Here is a 9,378-nt window from a genome sequence, read left to right on the forward strand (position 1 = left end):
TTTAGGTGATTTGATATGTTGGTGAGGATTTAGACACGTGACAGAATCTGAGAGTAGGTAACTAGTTAGTGGTAGGATGGTGTGTAATTTAAGATAATCTATAAACATTACTAATTTTAGTAATTTAATGTCCATTAATTGGAAGTATTTTAATTATTATATTTTATGGGTATTGTAAAATTGAAGTTTGATCAATTGTTAAAATAATTTCAAGTGTCCTTAGTAATAGGATAGGCTTTGACTGAGATTCATACATAGTTAATTTGTAGGATGAATGAGGTTGTGGGATTGAATTTGATCTCAGGGTTCACAAATTTAGCTAGGTTTGGAGCGGGTGAGTACAATTAGGGTTTTGGATTTGGGAATGGAATGCTAGGTTGAATCTGGGTTTCGGAGGGATATAAATAATGGTAATTATATTTATGATTTAATAATAATAGTAATAATAATATTAATTATTATTAAAACAATTATTGGTTGAATTTCTTTTCCGGCTGGATTGTTCCATATTTTTGAATTTTAATACTATTTTAAACCATAATTAATTATCATTTCAAATGTATTATATTAGACTTTGTATTAAATAATTTATACACAACATATTCATTTATATTTACATTGAGATTCTAAAAAAAGGAGTTCTAATATTATATTACTACCTTAAATACAAATATTTTTTTTGAAAATGTATTCACAAAAAGTTTATTAACTTTAATTTAATTTTTAACATAAGAGGTCATGTAGTAACAATAATAATATTAATTATTATTAAAACAATTATCGGTTGAATCTTTTTTCCGGCTGGCACTTGTTTATATTTTTTAATTTTAATACTATTTTAAACCATAATTAATTATCATTTCAAATGTATTATATTAGACTTGTATTGAATATTTTATACACAACATATTCATTTATATTTACATTGAGATTCTGAAAAAAGGAGTTCTAATATTATATTACTACCTTAAATACAAATAATTTTTTTGGAAATGTATTCACAAAAACTTTATTAACTTTATTTTAATTTTTAACATAAGAGGTCATGTAGGCCCACTTTATAACCAGCCGAGTGTGTCTTCTTATCCTATATCATGTAACCATCATTATTATTTATCTCCTACGATCTCAACTTTATTTTCAAATCACTCATCCATATTTCATTTTCATTATTTATATTTTTTCCTTTTCTGATTCTTATAAAAATTCTAAAATAAATATATATTTTTCTCTGTCTAAATATATATTATTCATTTATTTAATTTAATTTAAATTTGTGGACATTTTTTAAATTAAAAAACTAATTTAATTACTAAAAATATTATATTTTAATTATTATTTGTTGTAGTCAAGAGTTTGAGATTCTCAACCAAAAAGGATAAAAGAGAAAACAGAATTTTAAAACAATCATACTCAAAGCTAATGATAAATTAGGATTCAAAATTCTGAACCCTTGTTGTTGGAGTTCTCTTTTTTGTTTACAAAACTTTCTTTTAGAAGCTATGTATAATATCAAATAAAATTATCTCCTAACTCACTAAACGGTAAACAAAATAAAAGCATAATCCTGATTCATTGGCCTCGGACGGATATGATTGGCTGTGATTTCGTCTTCGCTAATCTTGATTTAACTCCTTCGACCAACCATATCATCATAGTCAAATGAGTTCAGCCCAATCCTGTTATGCTACAAACTGATCTAGTTGTACATCTTCCATCTTCCGAATACCGACACGTGTCTTTATTATTCAACTTAAAATGTGATTATTATATAATTAAAATAAGTGTTTCGAAGATTTTTTTAGGGTCTAAACTGTCATTTGCGCATTGTTTGGCTTGAGGCTTTTGGTTCTTATATTTAGGCGCCTTATCTACAACAACACACTGATCATTCTGGTGGAAAGGTGATGAAAGAAGGACCACTCATGGAAGGCTGGTTCATCATCCTAGTGTCTGCGTGCGTCTGCGTTATCGTAAGAGCCATATTCTCCCTTCAAACAAAAACCATCAACACCCCTCCAGGCCCTCTTCACATCCCAATCGTCACAAGCATCCAATGGCTCCTCAAATCCTTCAGCCAACTCGAGCCCATTCTCCGAAACCTCCACGCCAAGTTCGGCCCCATCGTCACCATCCGCATCGGATCTCAACGAGCCATATTCATCGCCGACCGCACCCTCGCCCACCAAGCCCTAGTCCAAAACGGTTCCCTCTTCTCCGACCGCCCCAAGGCTCTCGCCGCCTCCAAAATCCTCTCCAGCGACCAACGCAACATCAGCTCCGCCTCCTATGGCCCCACGTGGCGTATTCTCCGCCGAAACCTCACCTCCGAGGTGCTCCACCACTCACGCGTTAAGTCCTTCTCCGGGATCCGCAACTGGGTCCTCCAAGCCCTCCTCGTTCGCCTTAAATCTGATTCTCAATCCAACGATTCCATCAGAGTCATCGATCATTTCCAGTACTCCATGTTCTGCTTGCTCGTCTTCATGTGCTTCGGGGAGCGACTCGATGAGGGCAAAGTCAGAGACATCGAGCGCGTCCAACGGCAGTTACTTCTAGGGTTTACAAGGTTTAACATCCTTAATTTCTGGCCCAGAGTCACCCGCGTTTTGCTCCGCAAACGTTGGGAGGAGATGCTTAGGTTTCGCCAGGAGCAAGAGGACGTGATGATTCCACTTATAAGAGCCAGAAAGCAAAAGCAAGGCAAGGATGAAGGTGTTGTTTCGTATGTTGATACTTTGTTGGATTTGCAGTGGCCCGAGGAGAAACGCAAGCTCAACGAAGAAGAGATTGTGACGCTGTGTAATGAGTTTTTGAACGGGGGCACAGACACGACTTCCACGGCGTTGCAATGGATCATGGCGAATTTGGTGAAGAACCCGCAGGTGCAAGAGAGGTTGGTGGGTGAGATAAGGGAGGTAATGTGTGGGAGAGAAGACAGAGAAGTGAAAGAAGAAGACTTGCAAAAGTTTCCTTATCTGAAGGCAGTGATTTTGGAGGGTTTGAGGCGTCACCCACCTGGCCATTTTGTGTTGCCGCATGCAGTGACGGAGGACGTGGTTTTTAATGATTACTTGGTTCCTAAGAATGGGACAGTGAATTTCATGGTGGCAGAGATGGGGTGGGACCCTAAGGTATGGGAAGATCCAATGATGTTTAAGCCAGAGAGGTTTATGAATGATGAGGGGTTTGACATTACTGGAAGTAAAGAGATAAAGATGATGCCGTTTGGTGCTGGGAGGAGGATTTGCCCTGGCTATAATCTGGCTTTGCTTCATTTGGAGTACTTTGTGGCTAATCTGGTTTGGAATTTTGAATGGAAGGTTCCAGAGGGAGGAGATGTGGATTTGTCAGAGATACAAGAGTTCACTGTGGTAATGAAGAATCCATTGCAGGTTCATCTTTCTCCTAGGATCTAGACTCCACCCACCTCATTATATAATAAGCCTCCCATTAATGGTTTGGAAAATAATTTTCCGTGGTATGTGATTGGGAAATATATAGATTGATAGAACACTTCCGTGGTTACAGCGCAAGTATATAGTGTAAAATTGTGATGTGTGTTTGCTTTTTCACAAGTTCTGTTTTGCTTTGTTCATATTTAATAAAAGTTATACTTCACACATAATTTTTTTATATGATACTATCCTTTTTATCTGAAAAATATTCATTAATACACCTAAATATTCACTTACTTTTACTTTTTCCTTTTTTTAAAAAATACAAAATTTTATACTTCTATAGTCATTTTATCTTTGTGTTCTTTGTCAAATGAATGTAAAAATGTGTCATGATATCATTATTTTTTTTATTTGAAAAATATTCTTTTGATACTTAAATTTTTTACATTCATCTAATAATATCGTTACTTACTTTCTCTTTTTTCTTTCTTGAAAAAATTCAAAATTTTACACTTTTATGATCATTTTATTCTTAATGTATCAAATGAATATAAAAGTGTGTCATAGTACCATTTCTCTTTCTATTTTTTTACTTTCATATTTAACTGCGCACTTTGCATGCAAGTGTACATCTTCTAGATAGTAAAGTATAATCATTTAGTACTTACACCGGTGAACGCGAAAGTTGAATGAAAAAGAAAAATGAGTCAAAACATATTTAAATTTTTTACATTTATTTGATATTATATTTTTTATTTTCTTTAAAAAATATAAAATACTGTATTTTTATAATCATTTTATCATTGTATTTTTTACATTTATTTGATATTTTATTTTTTATTTTCTTAAAAAAATATAAAATACTATATTTTTATAATCATTTTATCATTGTATTTTTTACATTTATTTGATATTTTATTTTTTATTTTCTTAAAAAAATATAAAATACTATATTTTTATAATCATTTTATCACTGTATTACGTGTGAAAGAGGAATGTATAAATGAGATAGTGCCATTGCCTAACTAGAAATAATTGATCGAAGAATTTTATCACCAAGTATTTAAAGAAACGACATATTTGTTTCTCATAATTATTAGTTATGACTAAGTTTTACGGGGAATTATTATTCATGTCAAGACTTTCAATAAAAGGTATTTAACGAATCAGTCTCTATAATATATTATATCTAAATATATTTGTCTAATATTTGAATCAAACACTAGAAAGTATTTTATGAGAAACTATTTATAAATAAAAATAAAAAATCTTTATCTTTCAATTATACTCTCTCAAGAATTTAGGAGATCCTTAAAGCAAAACATTGTTTCTTTTTAGATTTGCAAGTTATCATTTATCTTAAATGTTATAACTACGCTTTTTAGACATTTATATATTATTGATTATCCTATTATTATTATTATTATTATTATTATTATTATTATTATTATTATGGTGAATAGTTGTTATTAAAAAGTAGTAACTCAAACTTCCAATTTCTCATGATTATCCCTTACAAAGGAATTATAATTATTTTTTTATGACCTCTATGGACATATTTCTAGAATACCACCGCTGTTAAAAGTACTCTAGAAAAACTCTTCATGTTTATTGGACATTAGGCAAGGATGGTTAGAAGATTTTATAAAATATATTTTAAGTGTTTTGAAAGAGATATCTAACATGTTATTTAATTATAAAAAAAATAACATAAACGTAATGTTATATCGATTCGTCCCGATTGAGCCGATTCCAATTTTTCAATCAAATTACATACGATTAAAATATGTTTAAAAAATCATGTCTAACTTCCAAGAAGACAAAATATCACTCGTGATTATATGAATATACAATGTCTCTTTAGATAAAACATACAAAGTTTCTAAACTATTTATTTAAACACTCCTTAAATTTAAGCACAAGTATACAAACGCCTACCAAGATTATCTATAATAAGATGTTTAACTATAATAAGATGTTTTTTTACAAGATTTCACTCACACAAGTAAATATGAAATACAAACACTTCTTTCCCTGAATACTGTTTCACAATTGTAAAGAGTTTATAATTAAGATTTTTCTCTATTTTATGTGTTCTAGATAAAAAATTTAGCTATACAAAGGATACTTCAGTTGTCATTCCTTACTACAAAGGAAGACCCAAAAGGAATATAGCTCTAATATCACTATCAAAATTTTTTTGAACCAAGATCATATTTTGTGAACTCATTTCCTTGTTAGAGTCCAATTACAATGTAACGAGTGACAACTCATGATTAAGTAATAAGGACTGCAATGTATTTATAACTGCATCATAGTACAATACCATTGACATGAAGCAAATATTGAATGGAAACAAGCAAAGACAAGCATAAACCATGGGGAAAATGGGCTACGAAACGTGTGATCCTAAATCGCGACTTTTGCAACTCAAGCACACAATTTCAAATACGTAATATCAAACATCTAAGTGAAGGCAAGAAAGAAAACCTAATTATCCAAAGGAAAGCAAAGAATGCATAGATCAAACAATCTCACAAGAAAACAGAGAATGCAGGTTGGAGATGACGGTGTCGAGAGACAACAATGTGGAGAGGCGACAGTGTAATACCCAAATTCTGGGATGTCACGATTTTATAAAAATAGGTAAATTTCAAAACTTTATCACATTGCGAAAATGTATTTTTCAAAAACCTTAACCGTTCAACATGCATAATTTATTCAAAACATAATAATTTTAAAAACTTTGTCTAATTACATTATTCCAAAAGTAATTAAAATGACTAAAGAAATAAAACAACTACAATTACTTTGTTTCAAAAATCTATACCAAAAGAGCTTTTTAAAGAAACCCAAATCTTTCCCCGTCATCTCACGAATCTATCATGCTTCTGGAACATTTGCAATATCATCTGCTCACGTATAATACATTATACAATCATCGTCAATAATTTCATTCACAAACGCACAAACACAAACATGTATGGAGTAAGTTACCGATAAAACAATCATAACAACAAGATACATACATACTGATTATATCAACCATAATCAAACACACAACAAGATACATATCTTCTGATTACATCAATCATAATCAAACACCCAAGATATATACATTCTGATTATATCAACCATAATCAAACACTCACACTAATGCAGCGAAGGAAAACGACAATGGTTATTTTTTACAATACACTTCGATTTTTCAAACGAGGCATAAAGGCAAAAAGTCATAGGTTTTTTGTTATCTGATCTAATGGAGACTAAAATCAAGGATCTCATGGATGCAATAAGACCATTTGCTTTTGTTATTTGTGCTGTTTTGCCGTGAATATTTAACTGTTGAACAAGATGTATGATCTTGCACGTTACAGGCAGATATTGATAGCAGTGGGACACTTGACTATGGTGAATTCATTGCTGCTACGGTTCACTTGAATAAGTTGGAGAGGGAGGAAAATCTGGTGTCAGCTTTCTCCTATCTTGACAAAGATGGAAGTGGGTACATAACCATTGATGAGATACAACAGGCTTGTAAGGATTTCGGTTTGTAGGATGTCCATATTGATGAAATTGTCAAAGAAATTGATCAAGACTGTTAGATGTTAAGTTGTGTGTTTATATTAATTGGGCTTAGCCCATTCTGTAATTAAGGTTTAACCCTTATCTTATATTATAAATAAACTACCCTATGTGTATGCTAAACACATAAGGGAGATTTCTCCTAATCTTCTCTACTATTTCATATGGTATCAGAGCATGGTTAGAGCCTATCCTAACGAGTTCTAAGTGGCATTCTATTCTTCTATTCCACCCGCTTTCAGACCGCTATCGGACCACCCAATTTCTACTATCACGCACGAGATGTCTATACCTCGGTGTGAAGGGGGTGTGTTGGAAGTCCCACATCGACTAAAGATAAGGCCAATTTATAATATATAAGTGAGGTGCAAACCTCACCTTACAAGCCGGTTTTGTGGAGTTGAATTAGGCTTAAAGTCCACTTCTAACAAAGACAACATAAGTATTCGTTTGTTTTTCCTGCTATCTAGCGCTTGTTTGTAGTTGTCATAAGTTTCTAAAGTTGGCAACCTGTTATTTGGGTTAATGGAAGATTTGTTGTGCAGGATGGACAGATAGCTAGCTTATAGGGAATTTGCTGCCATGATGAGAAAGAGCTAAATTGTATAAAATGAAACGTGAGAAATAAATTATACGATTGCTATAATGAAGTGCAAACAACGAGTATCATTTCAAAAGGAACTGATTTGGAATAGACCAGCTCAGAAGACCAATAAAGAACAAGCATAGCTCCACATGACTATATATCCATCATTAAATGAAGATTTAAGTAAAAATTGTTGTCAAGATTCAAATATATACATACATTATAAGATTCAAAATAAAAAAGATAGAAAACAACTTCGAGCATACATGGCCCTCGTCGTTTAAAAATAAGGAGAAGCCCCTATGTAACAACAATAACTGGTACAGAAAATTCAAAGTATTGAAGTAATTGCATGAGATTGAGGAAACTTAATCAGAAAGGCGAGACAACATTTAACTTGAACCGTTTATTTGGGTGCAATTTGGTCCTTCACAATTTACTGGAAGCAGGAAGAAATTTGGTATGTCGTCCCTGGGCAAAAATTTTGCCAGTTTTTTTCTTCTTGAACTCTACGCTTATAACAGCAACAACCTTCCCAACACGCAGTGCTCTGGCCTCGATCTCAATCTCCTCCTTACACAACAATGTAAAAGTATTATTACTGCAGTAATATTTTTGCATTACATCCATTATCAGAAACCACAATAACAACTCCTAAAATTCCACTCCTCCAAATACATGTTTGAAACAATCAGTCTGGTATTGCAATAATTCAAAGAATAGGTCATGTCAACCAATCAAGTTCTCCAACACACCACACCCCCACCTACCTAACATAGAAAAGATTTTTACTTTTCTTCTGATCATTTGCAAAATAGTTACCAAATAATCAGAGAAGTTAAGGTGGCCAAGTCTAGAACTTGAGTAACATGTTTGGTCAAAAACTACACATTTCAGCAACCAAGTCTCGGAAATTCAAAACCCACATCCCGTTTACCCCCTTCACCCCGAATACACACTAAATTAATGTTCTTTTAACGGCACTGTCACTCAATTCAATACAACGTGACAGAAAGTCCAAGGAAGAAACACCAAAGATGACCGCTTGCATTTTAAAGAGCAATTAAAGGAAAAAAAATCAGTCACCCAAACCAAACCTGACCCCGTTACTATGATTCATTTATCAAGTAAATGGATCATTATAACAAATCACAAATCAATAATCAATAATCAAAGGAGATAGATAGTTTGGTGAGATACATCGACATAGGCAGCATCCAAGTAGGAAACATTAATCTCAACGGAAACCCCCGTATTCGGACCACACCCAACGGTGGGAATCACGGCGGAACCCACCACATCCACCAGCGCAGCGGCGGCACCACCTTCCAACGTATTGTCAGCGTTCTGTACAAACAAAATCCAATAAGAGAATTAAAACGAGAAAATAAAAATATATATAAAAAAAACGAAAGAGGAAAAAGGCGTGAGCGAGTGTACGTACGAGTAAACGTTGAGGTATCTTCATGGAACAGAGAATGCGACCAGGTTCAATGAGATCAACCTTAAGCGAATTCATTATTAGGGGTTCCAAAAACCTCGGTGGCAAAGCATCAACCTCCGATGATGTTCCCACTCCTTTCTCCAAATACCTCTTCACTGCTTCCAACTCCATTTTCACTCTCTCCCAATCCAATTCCAAGCTTATCCTTAATTTATTTTCTTTCTTTTATATGTTCTCAAAATTTCACTTTTTTCTTCCTTGCCCAAAGTTGACTTTCAATCCTTCATTTTAATTATCATAATAAATCATACACTTATGCACATTTTACAGCCTATTTAATAACATAGTAATGCCTAACACTA

At 33.1% G+C, this 9,378-nt stretch overlaps 2 protein-coding genes across 2 annotated transcripts; one reads left to right on the forward strand and one right to left on the reverse strand.

The window, feature by feature from the left end:
- Nucleotides 1-1,877: 1,877 nt before the first annotated feature.
- LOC108330582 (cytochrome P450 89A2) lies at nucleotides 1,878-3,628 on the forward strand. The gene has a single exon (XM_017565075.2). It carries the CDS (start codon nucleotides 1,908-1,910, stop codon nucleotides 3,417-3,419), a length of 1,512 nt encoding a protein of 503 aa, XP_017420564.1. The 5' UTR covers nucleotides 1,878-1,907; the 3' UTR covers nucleotides 3,420-3,628.
- A 4,087-nt stretch (nucleotides 3,629-7,715) lies between these two features.
- Nucleotides 7,716-9,228, reverse strand: LOC108334979 (uncharacterized). Its single transcript, XM_017570901.2, has 3 exons — nucleotides 9,017-9,228; nucleotides 8,773-8,919; nucleotides 7,716-8,145 (listed from the first exon to the last, which is right to left on the reverse strand). The coding sequence occupies exons 1-3, from the start codon at nucleotides 9,185-9,187 to the stop codon at nucleotides 8,002-8,004; spliced, it is 462 nt and encodes a 153-aa protein (XP_017426390.1). The 5' UTR covers nucleotides 9,188-9,228; the 3' UTR covers nucleotides 7,716-8,001.
- Between the last annotated feature and the right edge of the window lie 150 nt (nucleotides 9,229-9,378).

This window comes from Vigna angularis, chromosome 1 (assembly GCF_016808095.1).
Source record: "Vigna angularis cultivar LongXiaoDou No.4 chromosome 1, ASM1680809v1, whole genome shotgun sequence".
Classification (NCBI taxonomy): domain Eukaryota; kingdom Viridiplantae; phylum Streptophyta; class Magnoliopsida; order Fabales; family Fabaceae; genus Vigna; species Vigna angularis.

Excerpts from the sequence above, each read along its gene's own strand:
- LOC108330582 (XM_017565075.2), top strand. The coding sequence starts at position 1,908 with ATGAAAGAAGGACCACTCATGGAAGGCTGGTTCATCATCCTAGTGTCT.
- LOC108334979 (XM_017570901.2), bottom strand. The coding sequence starts at position 9,187 with ATGGAGTTGGAAGCAGTGAAGAGGTATTTGGAGAAAGGAGTGGGAACA. Across the intron at positions 8,920-9,016 it reads AGATACCTCAACGTTTACTC|AACGCTGACAATACGTTGGA; the intron begins GTACGTACACTC and ends TTGTTTGTACAG. Across the intron at positions 8,146-8,772 it reads TGGATGCTGCCTATGTCGAT|GAGGAGATTGAGATCGAGGC; the intron begins GTATCTCACCAA and ends TTGTTGTGTAAG.